The 27,189-nt window shown below is 38.5% G+C and overlaps 4 protein-coding genes across 4 annotated transcripts; all 4 read left to right on the top strand.

Annotated features, from left to right (window-relative positions):
• On the top strand, positions 1–527 carry LOC131239086 (dirigent protein 23-like). Its single transcript, XM_058236643.1, has 2 exons — positions 1–249; positions 339–527. Exons 1-2 carry the CDS (start codon positions 1–3, stop codon positions 525–527), a joined length of 438 nt encoding a protein of 145 aa, XP_058092626.1.
• Positions 528–8,747: 8,220 nt separating this feature from the next.
• LOC131239085 (dirigent protein 23-like) lies at positions 8,748–9,275 on the top strand. The gene has a single exon (XM_058236642.1). The coding sequence runs from the start codon at positions 8,748–8,750 to the stop codon at positions 9,273–9,275; it is 528 nt and encodes a 175-aa protein (XP_058092625.1).
• Positions 9,276–17,486: 8,211 nt separating this feature from the next.
• On the top strand, positions 17,487–18,014 carry LOC131239084 (dirigent protein 23-like). Its single transcript, XM_058236641.1, has one exon. The coding sequence runs from the start codon at positions 17,487–17,489 to the stop codon at positions 18,012–18,014; it is 528 nt and encodes a 175-aa protein (XP_058092624.1).
• Positions 18,015–26,236: 8,222 nt separating this feature from the next.
• On the top strand, positions 26,237–26,764 carry LOC131239083 (dirigent protein 23-like). Its single transcript, XM_058236640.1, has one exon. The coding sequence runs from the start codon at positions 26,237–26,239 to the stop codon at positions 26,762–26,764; it is 528 nt and encodes a 175-aa protein (XP_058092623.1).
• The last annotated feature ends 425 nt before the right edge of the window (positions 26,765–27,189 follow it).

Below are 27,189 nucleotides of genomic sequence, written 5' to 3'. Positions count from 1 at the left end.
ATGGCCCTCATCACATTGGTGCAACTGACCATTGTGGCACTATTCACACCCATGGTGGCTAGCTGTGAAGTCCAACACATCAAGAAGACCAATATGGTGTTCAACATGCAAGATTGGGGGACAGGTCCGAATCCGACCGCCATTTCGGTAGCCGGTCGGAACCTCACATCTTCGACAATAACCAGCTTTGGAACTATCATAGCAATCGACGATGCTGTAACCGAAGGCCTGGATCGAAAATCAAAGGAGGTGGGACGGGCACGCGGTATATATGTGACCTCAGCTTGGACGCTTCCGAAGTCCACTTATTGTTCTCGGTCCTCTTTAGCAATGAGAAGTACAATGAGAGCACACTGGAGATACAAGGGTCCGACCGAGCCAACCTCAAGCAGAGGGAGGTTTCGGTGGTGTCCGGCACTAGCTTGTTTCGGTATGCCAAGGGCTATGCTGTCTTAGAGACTGCCTACATTGACCTTCCCAACCTCAATGCAGTGATCAAGTTCAATGTAACCGTTCGACACCCTTGAATCTATAGTAGTGATTTTTGGTGCCTCAATATTTACTATGTAGAATGGTAAGTCTGAATCTATGAAATAAAATCTTTTGTTTGGGAATAACTAACGAATTATATTTTGATTGTATATATGGACAGAGATTCCACTTGGCCAATCTGAACCGCCTGATCATTGGTATAGGAGATGGACAGTTAAAATAAGAAATGATCAACAGTCCAAATTGAGCAAGCAATTAACTCCTGTTTATAGGTTTGATAAATTGTTAAATGTGATGTTTTGGGGTGCAGGTCAACTTTAGTGAGGCCCAGTAGATGGGCTATCAAGATCTTGTATGGTGTAAGATATGATGAGTTCTGGTTTAGGATGACTAACTTGTAAGCATCGATGAAGAAACTACCTAACGGAAATGGGTTGAATGAGAGAAAGGGGTGTGGATTTGCTCATATCGGCAAAAGACAGCTGACCATCCAAAAGACATGCCACTTGAATTACAGATTAAGGAATAATATAACTATTGTTCGTTGTCCACTCCTCCAATTTAAAAATGAAGAATTGTGGAACCATGATCATTATGTGGATTATGTTCCAATGGCCATTTCTTACCAAAGCAGGCCATTTTTATTGATCCAATGATTGATATTATGATACACAGAAAAAAAAAATCTGATGGAAAGATCCCAGCCATGAAATCTTTGGACTTTTCTCTTGACTGGTGCTCAAATGGGTATATGTGTGTGTGTGTGTGTGTGTGTGTGTGTGTGTGTGTGTGATAGATATAAAATTAGAAATTACTTATATTTCTGATGTGACAGGATCCAGCTACCTAACAAGCCAAGATCATTCGTCTTTCGTAAACCTAGAAAATAATATAAGCTCAGTTAATATAAGCTTGTGAAGGCTTATTTACACCTAGAGATGAATCAAGCAACGTACACATAATCACACAACCAAGCTTAAACAAGAACAATTTGAATTTTGTGTAAAAAAACTCTCGTGGAAAAAAAAACAACGGCAATAAGTGACAAATAATGTGCTATAAAAAAATTATAAGAGATAGTAGCTTACCGATTTGAACAAACATTAAATGTCTTTTCACAAGCCCTATATATACCCTTAAACCTATAAGAATGATTTAGAAAGCCTTAATACACGTCTCTCTCCCAAATCCCAATTACACATGATATATAAAGTGTTAAACTCGGAATAGGAATCAACTTACACACTTATGCAATTCTGTGCACATTTTTTTATGGGACCTTCGATGGCATCAACCACCCATCAAGGATCTGTCAATGTCATCGAACTCCTTCAATGCCATCAACCAACAACGCTAAAACATTACAACAACCAACATGGAATTTTTTGGATTTTCTTGATAAAATTGAGCATCTGTCGATGACATCAACATTGCTCGATGTCATCGAGCGGTCTATTAATGGCATTAACAAACCCCTATTACTGAAAGATTTAAGTCATCAATAACAATCTCCACCATGTCTTAAATTTTCATTCATCATAGCCCTTTTATCAATTCTCACCTCTAATTCCACCTTCCATAATAACTCCATCATCTCTTCTCGTGTACACTCCATCTTCCATTTATGCCTTCGCCAAGCCTAGAGAAGCTACACATAACTTAAAATTTTCTGTGCGAAATATTTTTGTAAGCATGTCAACCGGATTCACACTTGTATTAATCTTCTCCAAAGTCATGCCTCATTCTTCAAGCACTTGTCGGATAAAATGATAACACACATCAATATGTGTAGTACATGAGTAATAAACGGAGTTTATAGCCAAATTAATCACACTTTTACTTTTAAAATTAACTGACACAATCTCCCGTTGAAGCCCCAACTGATTTATCATCCCCATCAACCAAACATCTTCTTTGAATGCTTCTGTCACTGTCATATACTTAGCTTCGGTTGTGGAAAGAGCCACTACAAACTGAAGCTTTGATATCCAACTGATCACCCGACCTGCTAATACAAATAGTAACCGGATGTTGACCCTCTATTATCCATGCTGCCCGCATAATCGAAATCCATAGTCTACTAACTTGGCCCATTATTTTTCAAATGTTAAGACGTAGTCCTGCCTATATTAAATATATTGAAGTAGCTATTTCACTGCCTCTCAATGTCGCTTGCCCGGGTTGAACATGTATCTGCTAACAACACCCACCGCATGTGAAATATCTAGTCTTATATATATCATGGCATATCTAAAGTTGTCAACCGCACTCGAATAAGGCACACGAGAGATATCATGTTTTTCTTCATCTGTTTTATGATACTGCTCAGATGATAGCTTAAAATGAGCCATGTGAGGAATGTTGTCCTACTTTGCCTTGTCCATCACGTACTTCATCAATACCTTCTCAGGGTATTCTCCCTAAGATAAACACAGTCTGCTCCTCTTCATATACTTATGTGTGTGAATGCCGAGAACCCTTTTTGCAGCCTCCAAACCTTTCATATCAAATGTCTTTGATAATTAAGTCTTCAGTATGTCGATCTCAGACATGTTATCACTGGTGATAAGCATATCAACAATATACAATATTAAGATAATGAACTTCTTATTACTCAGTGTCTTTTAATAGACACAATAATCATAATCACTCTTCGTAAACCTTTAACTCATTATGAAACAATCAAATTTCTTATATATACCACTGTGTATGTGAGTGTTTCAAGCCTTACAACGACCTCTTCAACATGCAAGGTTTGTTCTTTACTCATTTGTTTCGAAACCTTCTAGTTGTTTCATATAAATATATTCTTCCAATTCTCCATACAAGAAAGTAGTTTTCATATTCATCTATTCCAATTCGAAATTATATTGAGCAACCAGTGCTAATACAAATCTGATAGATTATTGCTTTACCATCCGCGTAAATATCTTAGTGAAGTCCACACCTTCTCTTTAAGCATATATATTCGCTACCAATATTGTCTTGTACTTATCATGTTTCTTCTTAAAGATTCACTTGCACCCAATTAAATACCTAAATTGCCTCACCATTACGATAATATCCTGAAATTATAGCATTCTCATACCCCAAATCTCTCACCAACATCTCGTGAAAAACCCATCGGGCATCAACCACATATCCAAATCTCTCAAACAAATGAATCAAAGCAGCATCCACAAAGAAATCAGATCCTAAGCCCAATTTAAAAACCAAATAGTGTACTTTCCTCTAATATTCCAAATCCTTACCAGCTTTCAAAACCATGCGAAAAGTTATATATATAGATATATATATATATATATAATCTAGCCAAAACATCCGGCGATGATCAAATTTCAGGCAAAGATATTCTATTTGAGAATTTGATTGAACAAAAGGCAGCTGTGGCGGACATCACCAAGTTTGGCATAAAAGGTAATAAGCTTGGTAGAAGCTAGATACGAAGAAGACATAGTCCCATAGAGGCGCTTGGCAAGGTGGGTTTCTCTAAGAGAGGAAGGGAAGGAAGAGGATAGAGATCTGAAGGAAACGGATTGGCTACTCCCCTGTCACAAGCCAATGGTGGGTGGTCAATGCTCTGTGGGCCCCACCCTGATGTATATATTTCATTCATGTTGTCCATCTATTTTTCTAGATCATTTTATAGCATGAGATAAAAAATGAGGTATATCCCAATCTCAAGTGGAACACATTATAAGAAACCGTGTTGAATGAACGTTAACCATTAAAAACTTTTTGGGAGCCATAAAAGTTTTGGATAAAGCTGATCTTTGTTTTTTCCTTCACCTGGGTCTGTATGACCTATTCAATAGATTAGATGTCAAGTAAATAGTATAGTGGGCCTTAGGAGGATTTTAATGGTGGATATCAAATCACTACTATTTCCTGTGGTACGGTCCACCTGAGATTTATGTACCTCTCATTTTTTGGGATCAAGCCCTAAAATGATTTGTAAAAATGGATGAAACACATACATCATAGTGGATTCCACAGAGCACTTGTACCTCGGATTTTCTATACTCAGGTGTTACTATAGAGATCTAAATAACTTTATACATGTGCGAGAACACACGTAATTTAGACCACACACCTCAATCCACCCATCGTCAATAACAAACCCCTAATCATCAAACCCGCCGATCATCGAGTCGCAATGACTAAGATTTATAATCCACACTGAACACTCTAAGTAAACCCGATGACCAGCTACAAATTCTAGTCAAACTAGAAAACCCTATTGTCGATAACCTATCCTTCTAACCATTAGATCACTTAACACCACAATCTAAAATCCCAAATTTCGTACTCTAGGTACTCCAGAATGAACACAATTGTCAGGGTTTTGGTGGCATAGTCACTCAATACATCTATTATTAGGCTCGTTTCACTCGATATAGAAATCCAGCACTGACCATCGTAATCAAATTATTAGACCATTGAACCCACCACTAATTATCCTTTAAACAAATCCCAAATAACTTGTACGGCTCCGACAGTTGAAAAATGCTCAAATCACTTAGTGTAAATTAGAACACTAAGTAAATGCTTTACATCGATTATTAAGCACCGATAAATGGAGAGAACAATCATAATATTTATTTAATCTGAATCCGTTTACATCATTTATCTCCTTTAATTCCAAAGTAAAGCATTTACATAATTCAACACAAATATCAAATGTTCGATATTAATTTCTACAACAATTCAGATCGCATTGTGATCTTTAGCTTGGGAATATTGAATATTGTTGTGCTGGAATGATTTCCATTTTGATCGATTCTAAGCTTCTGAGAAGAGGCTTTGATCTTTTAACCCAGATCAGGATCTCTTTCAATTCCTTCACAATTGAATAATCATCACTCAAGCTGACTGTCCATATATCAGACCCATTGTGCACACATAAAAGACCCATCGCGCACATGGCTGTTATGCAGGACAACGATTGTGTGGACCAGGGGTTGTGAGCTGCACACGGGTTGTGCGGGCCCCTAGTTGTGCGTTGCACAACAGGTACTGTCAGGACCTGGATTCTTCCAAAGTCTTGGTCTCTCTCTGCTGCTCTGGTATTATTCTAATGAATCATCTATGGGGGTTAGTGGGGGTATATATAGCCTTTCGCACGTGCCATCACCTCACTTTTATGCGCTGACCCCTTTGTGTGCTCATACCAGTTGTGCAATTACACCAGTTGTGCGCTGCACAACCATACTCTTAGCAACTTCCATTGTGCGCCACACAACACTTTTCTCCCTTTACCTTCTTTTTTGCACTGCACAACTCAAGCTGGGGAAAAATCTATCTTCTTTTCGGGAATCGTCTTTCTTCTTCTGATCAATTTTATGCCTCAACAGGCATGCACGCTGCATGTATAGTGCAGAGGGGCAGCCATGTGGTTGGCAATCCTTGACGTATACCATGGATGTGTCGTACCCAACTCCCTTTGAATCGGACAACTTAAGCATGAGTTGTTACAATGGCAAATAAACTTTTGTATTTATTCAATCATGTCACATTGGCATGCACGCTACATGTATTGTGCAGAGGGGCAGATATGTGGTTGGCAATCCTTCACGTATACCATGGATGTGTCGTACCCAACTCCCTTTGAATCGGACAATTTAGGCATGTTTTGTTACAACTGCAAATAAGCTTTTGTATTTGCTCAATCATGTCACATTAGCACGGGCGCTGCATGTATAGTACAGAGGGGCAACCATGTGGTTAGCAATCCTTCACATATACCATAAATGTGTCGTACCCAACTCCCTTTGAATCGGACAATTTAGGCATGGGTTGTTACAACTACAAATAAGCTTTTCTATTTGTTCAATCATGTCACATTGGCACATGCGCTACATGTATAGTGCAAAGGGGCAGCTATGTGGTTGGCAATCCTTCACGTATACCATGGATGTGTCGTACCCAACTCCCTTTGAATCGGACAATTTATACATGTTTTGTTACAATTGCAAATAAGCTTCTGTATTTGTTCCATTATGTCACATTGGCACGCCCTGCATGTATAGTGTAGAGGGGTAGCTATGTGGTTGGCAATCCTTTACGTATACCATGGATGTGTCGTACCCAACTCCCTTTGAATTGCACAATTTAAGCATGTTTTGTCACAACTGCAAATAAGTTTCTATATTTGTTTAATCATGTTACATTGGCACGCGCACCGCATGTATAGTGCGGAGGGACAGCCATGTGGTTAGTAAACCTTCACATATACCATGGATATGTTGTACCCAACACCCTTTGAATTAAATAATTTAGGCATTTATCACAGCTGCAAATAAGCTTTTTTTTTGTTTGCTCAATCATGTCATATTGGCATGCGCACTGCATGTATAATGAAACGTACACGTCATCCCCAGCCAGGACCGTCCCTCTCTACCTATTGGGTACTATTAGTACTATGACCAGTCTCTCATACATTGGCACGCACACTGTATGTATAATGAAACGTACACGTCATCCCCTTCTAGGACCGTCCTCTCTACCTATTGGGTACTACTAGTACTACGACGAGTCTCTCACCAGGAACAAATGGAGACTCTGAAGGGCCACCGTGTGATGTGTTGTTTTTAATCTACACCATCCATCCATTTTTTTCATATCATTTTAAGGTAGAAGCTCAAAAATGAGAAGATCCTAGGCTTAAATGGACCCCACCACAGGAAGTAGTGGGGTGACTGTTGATACCTTCCTAGGGCCTACCATGATGGCAATCCGTGGATGAAGGGAAAAAACAAACATCGGAATATTGATCCAAAACTACTGTGGCCCTAAGAGTTTTTCAAGTAAGACACATCATAGGAAAAGGTTCCGATGTGACGTCTACCATTTCTTTTGAGTAAGGCCCACTGTGATCCAATCCATTCGTTTGATGTGCCTGCTTAGGATGAAAGAATTACCCAAAATAAGATCAAGAAAACAATCCTAACCTTTGATTGGTGAATACTTATTTTTGAAAAGGGTAATTTCATCATTTACAAAATAATAATAATAATAATAATAATAATAATAACTCATCTAATAAATTTTCACCCAGTTCGATAAACACATGTTAACATGGAAGATAGACAGAGTGAGTGAGCAACATAGGGTGCAAGTACAGCAATCAGATAACTGACTGCTTCTTTGTTGCTAAAGATTGGACGTCTGCATGTGATACAGCACCAAGAGAGATATTTGGTATGTGAGATTGATTTTTTTTTAAATAGTATTTGCTAATTAAAAGATTAACTAAAAATTTCACTTAACTAGTTAATTATTTAACTTAACTGGTCATTAGAGTATCCAAACAACCCACAATTTGAATATCATGGTCGAACAATGTTTATGACTATTGGATTGTTTTCATTCTTAACTATCCAGTAAATGTCTACAAATCTAATGGTCAGATAATTAGATAATATGTTTTTTTTTTGTTCATGATACATCTAAACTAGAATCTTGAATTTGAAAATTTTAATTTGAATAACCTATATGCCACGTATGCAATTTCTAAGTAATATCAAAGTACCGGCATATCATCCATCACACTCTGCCAGAATATCAAAGTTTTCCTCTCAACTCCTGCTACTACTCAAATAATATAGCTCATGCATGGGGTGGTAATGGGCTGGGGTCTCATGGCCCTAACTAGGCTATAGAGGCATCCGCCCTACCCTCATAAGAAAATGGATTGACAGATCAAAGGTTTGAAATAGTTCAAATATAAGAAATTTTTCAACAGCCTTACATTAGCCCATTACCTCAATGGTTCTAATCATGGAAATTTTTTAACAGCCTTACATTAGCCCATTACCCTCATAAGAAAATAAGTGATTTTAAACTACACATGCGCACGGAATGTGACCCCTCACCTCAAAATCATCCATTCTTTTGTATAGTAGTGATCCACTTGATGATAGAACCGGACCAACAGGCTAGGCCAGGCCGAGCCATTCATCATTGACCATGGCCGAGCCCTTTTGCAAAATTTGGGGTTCAAGCCCTGGCTCTACAAGGCTGGACCAACCAGGCCCATTGCCTACCCTACTCATGGATGTTAGATAAACAGAAGTCAGAGATGCTACAAATCTAAGTTTCTTGCAGTACATCTCAGTAAAAATAAAAAATAAAAATAATAAACAATCTTAGTCACCCTTTGCTTATAAATATCTCTTCTCTTGCATGTCCAGAACATGAACTAGCTTACCAAAATAACAGATAAGAAGAGTCTAGTCACACATATTCCATGTCAAATGGCCCTCATCACATTGGTGCAATTGACCATTGTGGCACTATTCACACCCATGGTGGCTAGCTCTGAAGTCCAACACATCAAGAAGACCAATATGGTGTTCTACATGCAAGATTGGGGGACAGGTCCGAATCCGACCGCCATTTCGGTAGCCGGTCGGAACCTCACATCTTCGACAATAACCAGCTTTGGAACTATCATAGCAATCGACGATGCTGTAACCGAAGGCCTGGATCGAAAATCAAAGGAGGTGGGACGGGCACGCGGTATATATGTGACCTCAGCATTGGACGCTTCCGAAGTCCACTTATTGTTCTCGGTCCTCTTTACTAATGAGAAGTACAATGAGAGCACACTGGAGATACAAGGGTCCGACCGAGCCAACCTCAAGCAGAGGGAGGTTTCGGTGGTGTCCGGCACCGGCTTGTTTCGGTATGCCAAGGGCTATGCTGTCTTAGAGACTGCCTACATTGACCTTCCCAACCTCAATGCAGCGATCAAGTTCAATGTAACCGTTCGACACCCTTGAATCTACAGTAGTGATTTTTGGTGCCTCAGTATTTACTATGTAGAATGGTAAGTCTGAATCTATGAAATAAAATCTTTTGTTTGGGAATAACTAACGAATTATATTTTCATTGTATATCTGGACAGAGATTCCACTTGGCTAATCTGAACCGCCTGATCATTGGTATAGGAGATGGACAGTTAAAATAAGAAATGATCAACAGTCCAAATTGAGCAGGCAATTAACTCCTGTTTATTGGTTTGATAAATTGTTAAATGTGATGTTTTGGGGTGCAGGTCAACTTTAGTGAGGCCCGGTAGATGGGCTATCAAGATCTTGCATGGTGTAAGATATGATGAGTTCTGGTTTAGGATGACTAACTTGTATGCATCGATGAAGAAACTACCTAATGGAAATGGGTTGAATGAGAGAAAGGGGTGTGGATTTGCTCATATCGGCGAAAGATAACTGACCATCCAAAAGATATGCCACTTGCATTACAGATTAAGGAATAATATAACTGTTGTTCGTTGTCCACTCCTCCAATTTAAAAATGAAGAATTGTGGAACCATGATCATTATGTGGATTATGTTCCAATGGCCATTTCTTACCAAAGCATGCCATTTTTATTGATCCAATGATTGATATTATGATACACAGAAAAAAAAATCTGATGGAAAGAACCTAGCCATGAAATCTTTGGACTTTTCTCTTGACTGGTGCTCAAATGGGTATATGTGTGTGTGTGTGTGTGTGTGATACATATAAAATTAGAAATTACTTATATTTCTGATGTGACAGGATCCAGGTACCTAACAAGCCAAGATCATTCGTCTTTCGTAAACCTAGAAAATAATATAAGCTCAGTTAATACAAGCTTGTGAAGGCTTATTTACACCTAGAGATGAATCAAGCTACGTACACATAATCACACGACCAAGCTTAAACAAGAACAATTTGAATTTTGTGTAAAAAAACTCTCGTGGACAAAAAAAACAACGGCAATAAGTGACAAATAATGTACTATAAAAAAAATTATAAGAGATAGTAGCTTACCGATTTGAACAAACATTAAATGTCTTTTCATAAGCCCTATATATACCCTTAAACCTATAAGAATGATTTAGAAAGCCTTAATACACGTCTCTCTCCCAAATCCCAATTACACGTGATATATAAAGTGTTAAAATCGGAATAGGAATCAACTTACACACTTATGCAATTCTGTGCACATTTTTTTATGCGACCTTCGATGGCATCAACACCCATCAAGGATCTGTCAATGTCATCGAATTCCTTCAATGCCATCGAACAACAACGCTAAAACATTACAGCAACCAACATGGAATTTTTTGGATTTTCTTGATAGAATTGAGCATCTGTCGATGGCATCAACATTGCTCGATGTCATCGAGCGGTCTATTAATGGCATTAACAAACCCCTATTACTGAAAGATTTAAGTCATCAATAACAATCTCCACCATGTCTTAAATTTTCATTCATCATAGCCCTTTTATCAATTCTCACCTCTAATTCCACCTTCCATAATAACTCCATCATCTCTTCTCGTGTACACTCCGTCTTCCATTTATGCCTTCGCCAAGCCTAGAGAAGCTACACATAACTTAAAATTTTCATGTGGGAAATATTTTTGTAAGCATGTCAACCGGATTCACACTTGTATTAATCTTCTCCAAAGTCATGCCTCATTCCTCAAGCACTTGTCGGATAAAATGATAACACACATCAATATGTTTAGTACATGATTAATAAACGGAGTTTTTAGCCAAATTAATCACACTTTTACTTTTAAAATTAACTGACACAATCTCCCGTTGAAGCCCCAACTGATTTATCATCCCCATCAACCAAACATCTTCTTTGAATGCTTCTGTCACTGTCATATACTTAGCTTCGGTTGTGGAAAGAGCCACCACAAACTGAAGCTTTGATATCCAACTGATCACCCGACTCGCTAATACAAATAGTAATCGGATGTTGACCCTCTATTATCCATACTGCCCGCATAATCGAAATCCATAGTCTACTAACTTGGCCCATTATTTTTCAAATGTTAAGACGTAGTCCTGCCTATATTAAATATATTGAAGTAGCTATTTCACTGCCTCTCAATGTCGCTTGCCCGGGTTGAACATGTATCTGCTAACAACACCCACCGCATGTGAAATATCTAGTCTTATATATATCATGGCATATATAAATCTGTCAACCGCACTCGAATAAGGCACACGAGAGATATCATGTTTTTCTTCATCTGTTTTATGATACTGCTCAGATGATATCTTAAAATGAGCCGTGTGAGGAATGTTGACCTACTTTGCCTTGTCCATCACGTACTTCATCAATACCTTCTCAGGGTATTCTACCTAAGATAAACACAGTCTGCTCCTCTTCATATACATATGTGTGTGAATGCCGAGAACCCTTTTTGCAGCCTCCAAACCTTTCATATCAAATGTCTTTGATAATTGAGTCTTCAGTATGTCGATCTCAGACATGTTATCACTGGTGATAAGCATATCATCAATATACAATATTAAGATAATGAACTTCTTATTACTCAGTGTCTTTTAATAGACACAATAATCATAATCACTCTTCGTAAACCTTTAACTCATTATGAAAGAATCAAATTTCTTATATATACCACTGTGTATGTGACTGTTTCAAGCCTTACAACGACATCTTCAACATGCAAGGTTTGTTCTTTACTCCTTTGTTTCGAAACCTTCTAGTTGTTTCATATAAATATATTCTTCCAATTCTCCATACGAGAAAGTAGTTTTCATATTCATCTATTCCAATTCGAAATTGTATTGGGCAACCAGTGCTAATACAAATCTGATAGATTATTGCTTTACCATCCGCGTAAATATCTTAGTGAAGTCCACACCTTCTCTTTAAGCATATATATTCGCTACCAATATTGTCTTGTACTTATCATGTTTCTTCTTAAAGATTCACTTGCACCCAATTAAATACCTAAATTGCCTCACCATTACGATAATATCCTGAAATTATAGCATTCTCATACCCCAAATCTCTCACCAACATCTCGTGAAAAACCCATCGGGCATCAACCACGTGTCCAAATCTCTCAAACAAATGAATCAAAGCAGCATCCACAAAGAAATCAGATCCTAAGCCCAATTTAAAAACCAAATAGTGTACTTTCCTCTAATATTCCAAATCCTTACCAGCTTTCAAAACCATGCGAAAAGTTATATATATAGATATATATATATATATATATATATATATATAATCTAGCCAAAACATCCGGCGATGATCAAATTTCAGGCAAAGATATTCTATTTGAGAATTTGATTGAACGAAAGGCAGCTGTGGCGGACATCACCAAGTTTGGCATAAAAGGTAATAAGCTTGGTAGAAGCCAGATACGAAGAAGACATAGTCCCATAGAGGCGCTTGGCAAGGTGGGTTTCTCTAAGAGAGGAAGGGAAGGAAGAGGATAGAGATCTGAAGGAAACGGATTGGCTACTCCCCTGTCACAAGCCAATGGTGGGTGGTCAATGCTCTGTGGGCCCCACCCTGATGTATATATTTCATTCATGTTGTCCATCTATTTTTCTAGATCATTTTATAGCATGAGATAAAAAATGAGGTATATCCCAATCTCAAGTGGAACACATTATAAGAAACCGTGTTGAATGAACGTTAACCATTAAAAACTTTTTGGGAGCCATAAAAGTTTTGGATAAAGCTGATCTTTGTTTTTTCCTTCACCTGGGTCTGTATGACCTATTCAATAGATTAGATGTCAAATAAATAGTATAGTGGGCCTTAGGAGGATTTTAATGGTGGATATCAAATCACTACTATTTCCTGTGGTACGGTCCACCTGAGATTTATGTACCTCTCATTTTTTGGGATCAAGCCCTAAAATGATTTGTAAAAATGGATGAAACACATACATCATAGTGGATTCCACAGAGCACCTGTAACACCCCGGATTTTCTATACTCAGGTGTTACTATAGAGATCTAAATAACTTTATACATGTGCGAGAACACACGTAATTTAGACCACACACCTCAATCCACCCATCGTCAATAACAAACCCCTAATCATCAAACCCGCCGATCATCGAGTCGCAATGACTAAGATTTATAATCCACACTGAACACTCTAAGTAAACCCGATGACCAGCTACAAATTCTAGTCAAACTAGAAAACCCTATTGTCGATAACCTATCCTTCTAACCATTAGATCACTTAACACCACAATCTAAAATCCCAAATTTCGTACTCTAGGTACTCCAGAATGAACACAATTGTCAGGGTTTTGGTGGCATAGTCACTCAATACATCTATTATTAGGCTCGTTTCACTCGATATAGAAATCCAGCACTGACCATCGTAATCAAATTATTAGACCATTGAACCCACCACTAATTATCCTTTAAACAAATCCCAAATAACTTGTACGGCTCCGACAGTTTGAAAATGCTCAAATCACTTAGTGTAAATTAGAACAGTAAGTAAATGCTTTACATCGATTATTAGGCACCGATAAATGGAGAGAACAATCATAATATTTATTTAATCTGAATCCGTTTACATCATTTATCTCCTTTAATTCCAAAGTAAAGCATTTACATAATTCAACACAAATATCAAATGTTCGATATTAATTTCTACAACAATTCAGATCGCATTGTGATCTTTAGCTTGGGAATATTGAATATTGTTGTGCTGGAATGATTTCCATTTTGATCGATTCTAAGCTTCTGAGAAGAGGCTTTGATCTTTTAACCCAGATCAGGATCTCTTTCAATTCCTTCACAGTTGAATAATCATCACTCAAGCTGACTGTCCATATATCAGACCCATTGTGCACACATAAAAGACCCATCGCGCACATGGTTGTTATGCAGGACAACGATTGTGTGGACCAGGGGTTGTGAGCTGCACACGGGTTGTGTGGGCCCCTAGTTATGCGTTGCACAACAGGTACTGTTAGGACCTGGATTCTTCCAAAGTCTTGGTCTCTCTCTGCTTCTCTGGTATTATTCTAATGAATCATCTATGGGGGTTAGTGGGGGTATATATAGCCTTTTGCACGTGCCATCACCTCACTTTTATGCGCTGACCCCTTTGTGTGCTCATACCAGTTGTGCAATTACACCAGTTGTGCGCTGCACAACCATACTCTTAGCAACTTCCATTGTGCGCCACACAACACTTTTCTCCCTTTACCTTCTTTTTTGCACTGCACAACTCAAGCTGGGGAAAAATCTATCTTCTTTTCGGGAATCGTCTTTCTTCTTCTGATCAATTTTATGCCTCAACAGGCATGCACGCTGCATGTATAGTGCAGAGGGGCAGCCATGTGGTTGGCAATCCTTGACGTATACCATGGATGTGTCGTACCCAACTCCCTTTGAATCGGACAACTTAAGCATGAGTTGTTACAATGGCAAATAAACTTTTGTATTTATTCAATCATGTCACATTGGCATGCACGCTACATGTATTGTGCAGAGGGGCAGATATGTGGTTGGCAATCCTTCACGTATACCATGGATGTGTCGTACCCAACTCCCTTTGAATCGGACAATTTAGGCATGTTTTGTTACAACTGCAAATAAGCTTTTGTATTTGCTCAATCATGTCACATTAGCACGGGCGCTGCATGTATAGTACAGAGGGGCAACCATGTGGTTAGCAATCCTTCACATATACCATAAATGTGTCGTACCCAACTCCCTTTGAATCGGACAATTTAGGCATGGGTTGTTACAACTACAAATAAGCTTTTCTATTTGTTCAATCATGTCACATTGGCACATGCGCTACATGTATAGTGCAAAGGGGCAGCTATGTGGTTGGCAATCCTTCACGTATACCATGGATGTGTCGTACCCAACTCCCTTTGAATCGGATAATTTATACATGTTTTGTTACAATTGCAAATAAGCTTCTGTATTTGTTCCATTATGTCACATTGGCACGCGCTGCATGTATAGTGTAGAGGGGTAGCTATGTGGTTGGCAATCCTTCACGTATACCATGGATGTGTCGTACCCAACTCCCTTTGAATTGCACAATTTAAGCATGTTTTGTCACAACTGCAAATAAGTTTCTATATTTGTTTAATCATGTTACATTGCCATGCTCACCGCATGTATAGTGCGGAGGGACAGCCATGTGGTTAGCAAACCTTCACATATACCATGGATATGTTGTACCCAACGCCCTTTGAATTAAATAATTTAGGCATTTATCACAGCTGCAAATAAGCTTTTTTTTTGTTTGCTCAATCATGTCATATTGGCATGCGCACTGCATGTATAATGAAACGTACACGTCATCCCCAACCAGGACCGTCCCTCTCTACCTATTGGGTACTACTAGTACTACGACCAGTCTCTCGTACATTGGCACGCACACTGTATGTATAATGAAACGTACACGTCATCCCCTTCTAGGACCGTCCTCTCTACCTATTGGGTACTACTAGTACTACGACGAGTCTCTCACCAGGAACAAATGGAGACTCTGAAGGGCCACCGTGTGATGTGTTGTTTTTAATCTACACCATCCATCCATTTTTTTCATATCATTTTAAGGTAGAAGCTCCAAAATGAGAAGATCCTAGGCTTAAATGGACCCCACCACAGGAAGTAGTGGGGTGACTGTTGATACCTTCCTAGGGCCTACCATGATGGCAATCCGTGGATGAAGGGAAAAAACAAACATCGGAATATTGATCCAAAACTACTGTGGCCCTAAGAGTTTTTCAAGTAAGACACATCATAGGAAAAGGTTCCGATGTGACGTCTACCATTTCTTTTGAGTAAGGCCCACTGTGATCCAATCCATTCGTTTGATGTGCCTGCTTAGGATGAAAGAATTACCCAAAATAAGATCAAGAAAACAATCCTAACCTTTGATTGGTGAATACTTATTTTTGAAAAGGGTAATTTCATCATTTACAAAATAATAATAATAATAATAATAATAACTCATCTAATAAATTTTCACCCAGTTCAATAAACACATGTTAACATGGAAGATAGACAGAGTGAGTGAACAATATAGGGTGCAAGTACAGCAATCAGATAACTGACTGCTTCTTTGTTGCTAAAGATTGGACGTCTGCATGTGATACAGCACCAAGAGAGATATTTGGTATGTGAGATTGATTTTTTTTAAAATAGTATTTGCTAATTAAAAGATTAACTAAAAATTTCACTTAACTAGTTAATTATTTAACTTAACTGGTCATTAGAGTATCCAAACAACCCACAATTTGAATATCATGGTCGAACAATGTTTATGACTATTGGATTGTTTTCATTCTTAACTATCCAGTAAATGTCTACAAATCTAATGGTCAGATAATTAGATAATATGTTTTTTTTTTGTTCATGATACATCTAAACTAGAATCTTGAATTTGAAATTTTTAATTTGAATAACCTATATGCCACGTATGCAATTTCTAAGTAATATCAAAGTACCGGCATATCATCCATCACACTCTGCCAGAATATCAAAGTTTTCCTCTCAACTCCTGCTACTACTCAAATAATATAGCTCATGCATGGGGTGGTAATGGGCTGGGGTCTCATGGCCCTAACTAGGCTATAGAGGCATCCGCCCTACCCTCATAAGAAAATGGATTGACAGATCAAAGGTTTGAAATAGTTCAAATATAAGAAATTTTTCAACAGCCTTACATTAGCCCATTACCTCAATGGTTCTAATCATGGAAATTTTTTAACAGCCTTACATTAGCCCATTACCCTCATAAGAAAATAAGTGATTTTAAACTACACATGCGCACGGAATGTGACCCCTCACCTCAAAATCATCCATTCTTTTGTATAGTAGTGATCCACTTGATGATAGAACCGGACCAACAGGCTAGGCCAGGCCGAGCCATTCATCATTGACATGGCCGAGCCCTTTTGCAAAATTTGGGGTTCAAGCCCTGGCATTACAAGGCTGGACCAACCAGGCCCATTGCCTACCCTACTCATGGATGTTAGATAAACAGAAGTCAGAGATGCTACAAATCTAAGTTTCTTGCAGTACATCTCAGTAAAAATAAAAAATAAAAATAATAAACAATCTTAGTCACCCTTTGCTTATAAATATCTCTTCTCTTGCATGTCCAGAACATGAACTAGCTTACCAAAATAACAGATAAGAAGAGTCTAGTCACACATATTCCATGTCAAATGGCCCTCATCACATTGGTGCAATTGACCATTGTGGCACTATTCACACCCATGGTGGCTAGCTCTGAAGTCCAACACATCAAGAAGACCAATATGGTGTTCTACATGCAAGATTGGGGGACAGGTCCAAATCCGACCGCCATTTCGGTAGCCGGTCGGAACCTCACATCTTCGACAATAACCAGCTTTGGAACTATCATAGCAATCGACGATGCTGTAACCGAAGGCCTGGATCGAAAATCAAATGAGTTGGGACGGGCACGCGGTATATATGTGACCTCAGCATTGGACGCTTCCGAAGTCCACTTATTGTTCTCGGTCCTCTTTACTAATGAGAAGTACAATGAGAGCACACTGGAGATACAAGGGTCCGACCGAGCCAACCTCAAGCAGAGGGAGGTTTCGGTGGTGTCCGGCACCGGCTTGTTTCGGTATGCCAAGGGCTATGCTGTCTTAGAGACTGCCTATATTGACCTTCCCAACCTCAATGCAGCGATCAAGTTCAATGTAACCGTTCGACACCCTTGAATCTACAGTAGTGATTTTTGGTGCCTCAGTATTTACTATGTAGAATGGTAAGTCTGAATCTATGAAATAAAATCTTTTGTTTGAGAATAACTAACGAATTATATTTTCATTGTATATCTGGACAGAGATTCCACTTGGCCAATCTGAACCGCCTGATCATTGGTATAGGAGATGGACAGTTAAAATAAGAAATGATCAACAGTCCAAATTGAGCAGGCAATTAACTCCTGTTTATTGGTTTGATAAATTGTTAAATGTGATGTTTTGGGGTGCAGGTTAACTTTAGTGAGGCCCGGTAGATGGGCTATCAAGATCTTGCATGGTGTAAGATATGATGAGTTCTGGTTTAGGATGACTAACTTGTATGCATCGATGAAGAAACTACCTAATGGAAATGGGTTGAATGAGAGAAAGGGGTGTGGATTTGCTCATATCGGCGAAAGATAACTGACCATCCAAAAGATATGCCACTTGCATTACAGATTAAGGAATAATATAACTGTTGTTCGTTGTCCACTCCTCCAATTTAAAAATGAAGAATTGTGGAACCATGATCATTATGTGGATTATGTTCCAATGGCCATTTCTTACCAAAGCATGCCATTTTTATTGATCCAATGATTGATATTATGATACACAGAAAAAAAAAATCTGATGGAAAGATCCCAGCCATGAAATCTTTAGACTTTTCTCTTGACTGGTGCTCAAATGGGTATATGTGTGTGTGTGTGTGTGTGATAGATATAAAATTAGAAATTACTTATATTTCTGATGTGACAGGATCCAGGCACCTAACAAGCCAAGATCATTCGTCTTTCGTAAACCTAGAAAATAATATAAGCTCAGTTAATACAAGCTTGTGAAGGCTTATTTACACCTAGAGATGAATCAAGCTACGTACACATAATCACACGACCAAGCTTAAACAAGAACAATTTGAATTTTGTGTAAAAAAAACTCTCGTGGACAAAAAAAACAACGGCAATAAGTGACAAATAATGTACTATAAAAAAAATTATAAGAGATAGTAGCTTACCGATTTGAACAAACATTAAATGTCTTTTCATAAGCCCTATATATACCCTTAAACCTATAAGAATGATTTAGAAAGCCTTAATACACGTCTCTCTCCCAAATCCCAATTACACGTGATATATAAAGTGTTAAAATCGGAATAGGAATCAACTTACACACTTATGCAATTCTGTGCACATTTTTTTATGCGACCTTCGATGGCATCAACACCCATCAAGGATCTGTCAATGTCATCGAATTCCTTCAATGCCATCGAACAACAACGCTAAAACATTACAGCAACCAACATGGAATTTTTTGGATTTTCTTGATAGAATTGAGCATCTGTCGATGGCATCAACATTGCTCGATGTCATCGAGCGGTCTATTAATGGCATTAACAAACCCCTATTACTGAAAGATTTAAGTCATCAATAACAATCTCCACCATGTCTTAAATTTTCATTCATCATAGCCCTTTTATCAATTCTCACCTCTAATTCCACCTTCCATAATAACTCCATCATCTCTTCTCGTGTACACTCCGTCTTCCATTTATGCCTTCGCCAAGCCTAGAGAAGCTACACATAACTTAAAATTTTCTGTGGAAAATATTTTTGTAAGCATGTCAACCGGATTCACACTTGTATTAATCTTCTCCAAAGTCATGCCTCATTCCTCAAGCACTTGTCGGATAAAATGATAACACACATCAATATGTTTAGTACATGATTAATAAACGGAGTTTTTAGCCAAATTAATCACACTTTTACTTTTAAAATTAACTGACACAATCTCCCGTTGAAGCCCCAACTGATTTATCATCCCCATCAACCAAACATCTTCTTTGAATGCTTCTGTCACTGTCATATACTTAGCTTCCGTTGTGGAAAGAGCCACCACAAACTGAAGCTTTGATATCCAACTGATCACCCGACCCGCTAATACAAATAGTAACCGGATGTTGACCCTCTATTATCCATACTGCCCGCATAATCGAAATCCATAGTCTACTAACTTGGCCCATTATTTTTCAAATGTTAAGACGTAGTCCTGCCTATATTAAATATATTGAAGTAGCTATTTCACTGCCTCTCAATGTCGCTTGCCCGGGTTGAACATGTATCTGCTAACAACACCCACCGCATGTGAAATATCTAGTCTTATATATATCATGGCATATATAAATCTGTCAACCGCACTCGAATAAGGCACACGAGAGATATCATGTTTTTCTTCATCTGTTTTATGATACTGCTCAGATGATATCTTAAAATGAGCCGTGTGAGGAATGTTGACCTACTTTGCCTTGTCCATCACGTACTTCATCAATACCTTTTCAGGGTATTCTACCTAAGATAAACACAGTCTGCTCCTCTTCATATACATATGTGTGTGAATGCCGAGAACCCTTTTTGCAGCCTCCAAACCTTTCATATCAAATGTCTTTGATAATTGAGTCTTCAGTATGTCGATCTCAGACATGTTATCACTGGTGATAAGCATATCATCAATATACAATATTAAGATAATGAACTTCTTATTACTCAGTGTCTTTTAATAGACACAATAATCATAATCACTCTTCGTAAACCTTTAACTCATTATGAAAGAATCAAATTTCTTATATATACCACTGTGTATGTGACTGTTTCAAGCCTTACAACGACATCTTCAACATGCAAGGTTTGTTCTTTACTCCTTTGTTTCGAAACCTTCTAGTTGTTTCATATAAATATATTCTTCCAATTCTCCATACGAGAAAGTAGTTTTCATATTCATCTATTCCAATTCGAAATTGTATTGGGCAACCAGTGCTAATACAAATCTGATAGATTATTGCTTTACCATCCGCGTAAATATCTTAGTGAAGTCCACACCTTCTCTTTAAGCATATATATTCGCTACCAATATTGTCTTGTACTTATCATGTTTCTTCTTAAAGATTCACTTGCACCCAATTAAATACCTAAATTGCCTCACCATTACGATAATATCCTAAAATTATAGCATTCTCATACCCCAAATCTCTCACCAACATCTCGTGAAAAACCCATCGGGCATCAACCACGTGTCCAAATCTCTCAAACAAATGAATCAAAGCAGCATCCACAAAGAAATCAGATCCTAAGCCCAATTTAAAAACCAAATAGTGTACTTTCCTCTAATATTCCAAATCCTTACCAGCTTTCAAAACCATGCGAAAAGTTATATATATAGATATATATATATATATATATATATATATATATATATATATAATCTAGCCAAAACATCCGGCGATGATCAAATTTCAGGCAAAGATATTCTATTTGAGAATTTGATTGAACGAAAGGCAGCTGTGGCGGACATCACCAAGTTTGGCATAAAAGGTAATAAGCTTGGTAGAAGCCAGATACGAAGAAGACATAGTCCCATAGAGGCGCTTGGCAAGGTGGGTTTCTCTAAGAGAGGAAGGGAAGGAAGAGGATAGAGATCTGAAGGAAACGGATTGGCTACTCCCCTGTCACAAGCTAATGGTGGGTGGTCAATGCTCTGTGGGCCCCACCCTGATGTATATATTTCATTCATGTTGTCCATCTATTTTTCTAGATCATTTTATAGCATGAGATAAAAAATGAGGTATATCCCAATCTCAAGTGGAACACATTATAAGAAACCGTGTTGAATGAACGTTAACCATTAAAAACTTTTTGGGAGCCATAAAAGTTTTGGATAAAGCTGATCTTTGTTTTTTCCTTCACCTGGGTCTGTATGACCTATTCAATAGATTAGATGTCAAATAAATAGTATAGTGGGCCTTAGGAGGATTTTAATGGTGGATATCAAATCACTACTATTTCCTGTGGTACGGTCCACCTGAGATTTATGTACCTCTCATTTTTTGGGATCAAGCCCTAAAATGATTTGTAAAAATGGATGAAACACATACATCATAGTGGATTCCACAGAGCACCTGTAACACCCCGGATTTTCTATACTCAGGTGTTACTATAGAGATCTAAATAACTTTATACATGTGCGAGAACACACGTAATTTAGACCACACACCTCAATCCACCCATCGTCAATAACAAACCCCTAATCATCAAACCCACCGATCATCGAGTCGCAATGACTAAGATTTATAATCCACACTGAACACTCTAATTAAACCCGATGACCAGCTACAAATTCTAGTCAAACTAGAAAACCCTATTGTCGATAACCTATCCTTCTAACCATTAGATCACTTAACACCACAATCTAAAATCCCAAATTTCGTACTCTAGGTACTCCAGAATGAACACAATTGTCAGGGTTTTGGTGGCATTGTCACTCAATACATTTATTATTAGGCTCGTTTCGCTCGATATAGAAATCCAGCACTGACCATCGTAATCAAATTATTAGACCATTGAACCCACCACTAATTATCCTTTAAACAAATCCCAAATAACTTGTACGGCTCCGACAGTTGAAAAATGCTCAAATCACTTAGTGTAAATTAGAACACTAAGTAAATGCTTTACATCGATTATTAGGCACCGATAAATGGAGAGAACAATCATAATATTTATTTAATCTGAATCCGTTTACATCATTTATCTCCTTTAATTCCAAAGTAAAGCATTTACATAATTCAACACAAATATCAAATGTTCGATATTAATTTCTACAACAATTCAGATCGCATTGTGATCTTTAGCTTGGGAATATTGAATATTGTTGTGCTGGAATGATTTCCATTTTGATCGATTCTAAGCTTCTGAGAAGAGGCTTTGATCTTTTAACCCAGATCAGGATCTCTTTCAATTCCTTCACAATTGAATAATCATCACTCAAGCTGACTGTCCATATATCAGACCCATTGTGCACACATAAAGGACCCATCGCGCACATGGTTGTTATGCAGGACAACGATTGTGTGGACCAGGGGTTGTGAGCTGCACACGGGTTGTGCGGGCCCCTAGTTGTGCGTTGCACAACAGGTACTGTCAGGACCTGGATTCTTCCAAAGTCTTGGTCTCTCTCTGCTGCTCTGGTATTATTCTAATGAATCATCTATGGGGGTTAGTGGGGGTATATATAGCCTTTCGCACGTGCCATCACCTCACTTTTATGCGCTGACCCCTTTGTGTGCTCATACCAGTTGTGCAATTACACCAGTTGTGCGCTGCACAACCATACTCTTAGCAACTTCCATTGTGCGCCACACAACACTTTTCTCCCTTTACCTTCTTTTTTGCACTGCACAACTCAAGCTGGGGAAAAATCTATCTTCTTTTCGGGAATCATCTTTCTTCTTCTGATCAATTTTATGCCTCAACAGGCATGCACGCTGCATGTATAGTGCAGAGGGGCAGCCATGTGGTTGGCAATCCTTGACGTATACCATGGATGTGTCGTACCCAACTCCCTTTGAATCGGACAACTTAAGCATGAGTTGTTACAATGGCAAATAAACTTTTGTATTTATTCAATCATGTCACATTGGCATGCACGCTACATGTATTGTGCAGAGGGGCAGATATGTGGTTGGCAATCCTTCACGTATACCATGGATATGTCGTAACCAACTCCCTTTGAATCGGACAATTTAGGCATGTTTTGTTACAACTGCAAATAAGCTTTTGTATTTGCTCAATCATGTCACATTAGCACGGGCGCTGCATGTATAGTACAGAGGGGCAACCATGTGGTTAGCAATCCTTCACATATACCATAAATGTGTTGTACCCAACTCCCTTTGAATCAGACAATTTAGGCATGGGTTGTTACAACTACAAATAAGCTTTTCTATTTGTTCAATCATGTCACATTGGCACATGCGCTACATGTATAATGCAAAGGGGCAGCTATGTGGTTGGCAATCCTTCACGTATACCATGGATGTGTCGTACCCAACTCCCTTTGAATCGGATAATTTATACATGTTTTGTTACAATTGCAAATAAGCTTCTGTATTTGTTCCATTATGTCACATTGGCACGCCCTGCATGTATAGTGTAGAGGGGTAGCTATGTGGTTGGCAATCCTTCACGTATACCATGGATGTGTCGTACCCAACTCCCTTTGAATTGCACAATTTAAGCATGTTTTGTCACAACTGCAAATAAGTTTCTATATTTGTTTAATCATGTTACATTGCCATGCTCACCGCATGTATAGTGTGGAGGGACAGCCATGTGGTTAGCAAACCTTCACATATACCATGGATATGTTGTTCCCAACGCCCTTTGAATTAAATAATTTAGGCATTTATCACAGCTGCAAATAAGCTTTTTTTTTATTTGCTCAATCATTTCATATTGGCATGCGCACTGCATGTATAATGAAACGTACACGTCATCCCCAACCAGGACCGTCCCTCTCTACCTATTGGGTACTACTAGTACTACGACCAGTCTCTCGTACATTGGCACGCACACTGTATGTATAATGAAACGTACACGTCATCCCCTTCTAGGACCGTCCTCTCTACCTATTGGGTACTACTAGTACTACGACGAGTCTCTCACCAGGAACAAATGGAGACTCTGAAGGGCCACCGTGTGATGTGTTGTTTTTAATCTACACCATCCATCCATTTTTTTCATATCATTTTAAGGTAGAAGCTCCAAAATGAGAAGATCCTAGGCTTAAATGGACCCCACCATAGGAAGTAGTGGGGTGACTGTTGATACCTTCCTAGGGCCTACCTTGATGGCAATCCGTGGATGAAGGGAAAAAACAAACATCGGAATATTGATCCAAAACTACTGTGGCCCTAAGAGTTTTTCAAGTAAGACACATCATAGGAAAAGGTTCCGATGTGACGTCTACCATTTCTTTTGAGTAAGGCCCACTGTGATCCAATCCATTCGTTTGATGTGCCTGCTTAGGATGAAAGAATTACCCAAAATAAGATCAAGAAAACAATCCTAACCTTTTATTGGTGAATACTTATTTTTTAAAAGGGTAATTTCATCATTTACAAAATAATAATAATAATAATAATAATAACTCATCTAATAAATTTTCACCCAGTTCGATAAACACATGTTAACATGGAAGATAGACAGAGTGAGTGAGCAACATAGGGTGCAAGTACAGCAATCAGATAACTGACTGCTTCTTTGTTGCTAAAGATTGGACGTCTGCATGTGATACAGCACCAAGAGAGATATTTGGTATGTGAGATTGATTTTTTTTAAAATAGTATTTGCTAATTAAAAGATTAACTAAAAATTTCACTTAACTAGTTAATTATTTAACTTAACTGGTCATTAGAGTATCCAAACAACCCACAATTTGAATATCATGGTCGAACAATGTTTATGACTATTGGATTGTTTTCATTCTTAACTATCCAGTAAATGTCTACAAATCTAATGGTCAGATAATTAGATAATATGTTTTTTTTTTTGTTCATGATACATCTAAACTAGAATCTTGAATTTGAAATTTTTAATTTGAATAACCTATATGCCACGTATGCAATTTCTAAGTAATATCAAAGTACCGGCATATCATCCATCACACTCTGCCAGAATATCAAAGTTTTCCTCTCAACTCCTGCTACTACTCAAATAATATAGCTCATGCATGGGGTGGTAATGGGTTGGGGTCTCATGGCCCTAACTAGGCTATAGAGGCATCCGCCCTACCCTCATAAGAAAATGGATTGACAGATCAAAGGTTTGAAATAGTTCAAATATAAGAAATTTTTCAACAGCCTTACATTAGCCCATTACCTCAATGGTTCTAATCATGGAAATTTTTTAATAGCCTTACATTAGCCCATTACCCTCATAAGAAAATAAGTGATTTTAAACTACACATGCGCACGGAATGTGACCCCTCACCTCAAAATCATCCATTCTTTTGTATAGTAGTGATCCACTTGATGATAGAACCGGACCAACAGGCTAGGCCAGGCCGAGCCATTCATCATTGACCATGGCCGAGCCCTTTTGCAAAATTTGGGGTTCAAGCCCTGGCTCTACAAGGCTGGACCAACCAGGCCCATTGCCTACCCTACTCATGAATGTTAGATAAACAGAAGTCAGAGATGCTACATATCTAAGTTTCTTGCAGTACATCTCAGTAAAAATAAAAAATAAAAATAATAAACAATCTTAGTCACCCTTTGCTTATAAATATCTCTTCTCTTGCATGTCCAGAACATGAACTAGCTTACCAAAATAACAGATAAGAAGAGTCTAGTCATACATATTCCATGTCAAATGGCCCTCATCACATTGGTGCAATTGACCATTGTGGCACTATTCACACCCATGGTGGCTAGCTCTGAAGTCCAGCACATCAAGAAGACCAATATGGTGTTCTACATGCAAGATTGGGGGACAGGTCCGAATCCGACCGCCATTTCGGTAGCCGGTCGGAACCGCACATCTTCGACAATAACCAGCTTTGGAACTATCATAGCAATCGACGATGCTGTAACCGAAGGCCTGGATCGAAAATCAAAGGAGGTGGGACGGGCACGCGGTATATATGTGACCTCTGCATTGGACGCTTCCGAAGTCCACTTATTGTTCTCGGTCCTCTTTACTAATGAGAAGTACAATGAGAGCACACTGGAGATACAAGGGTCCGACCGAGCCAACCTCAAGCAGAGGGAGGTTTCGGTGGTGTCCGGCACCGGCTTGTTTCGGTATGCCAAGGGCTATGCTGTCTTAGAGACTGCCTACATTGACCTTCCCAACCTCAATGCAGCGATCAAGTTCAATGTAACCGTTCGACACCCTTGAATCTACAGTAGTGATTTTTGGTGCCTCAGTATTTACTATGTAGAATGGTAAGTCTGAATCTATGAAATAAAATCTTTTGTTTGGGAATAACTAAAGAATTATATTTTCATTGTATATCTGGACAGAGATTCCACTTGGCCAATCTGAACCGCCTGATCATTGGTATAGGAGATGGACAGTTAAAATAAGAAATGATCAACAGTCCAAATTGAGCAGGCAATTAACTCCTGTTTATTGGTTTGATAAATTGTTAAATGTGATGTTTTGGGGTGCAGGTCAACTTTAGTGAGGCCCGGTAGATGGGCTATCAAGATCTTGCATGGTGTAAGATATGATGAGTTCTGGTTTAGGATGACTAACTTGTATGCATCGATGAAGAAACTACCTAATGGAAATGGGTTGAATGAGAGAAAGGGGTGTGGATT

This window comes from Magnolia sinica, chromosome 3 (genome assembly GCF_029962835.1).
Source record: "Magnolia sinica isolate HGM2019 chromosome 3, MsV1, whole genome shotgun sequence".
Lineage (NCBI taxonomy): Eukaryota > Viridiplantae > Streptophyta > Magnoliopsida > Magnoliales > Magnoliaceae > Magnolia > Magnolia sinica.
Note: the sequence above shows the minus strand (reverse complement) of the source record. Positions and strands in the feature narration are given on the sequence as shown.

What these genes read in the sequence shown, in the direction of transcription:
- LOC131239084 (XM_058236641.1), top strand. Translation starts at nt 17,487, where the DNA reads ATGGCCCTCATCACATTGGTGCAATTGACCATTGTGGCACTATTCACA.
- LOC131239083 (XM_058236640.1), top strand. Translation starts at nt 26,237, where the DNA reads ATGGCCCTCATCACATTGGTGCAATTGACCATTGTGGCACTATTCACA.
- LOC131239086 (XM_058236643.1), top strand. Translation starts at nt 1, where the DNA reads ATGGCCCTCATCACATTGGTGCAACTGACCATTGTGGCACTATTCACA. An exon ending in TGGATCGAAAATCAAAGGAG is followed by an intron (nt 250 to 338) that starts GTGGGACGGGCA and finishes AGCAATGAGAAG; the next exon opens with TACAATGAGAGCACACTGGA.
- LOC131239085 (XM_058236642.1), top strand. Translation starts at nt 8,748, where the DNA reads ATGGCCCTCATCACATTGGTGCAATTGACCATTGTGGCACTATTCACA.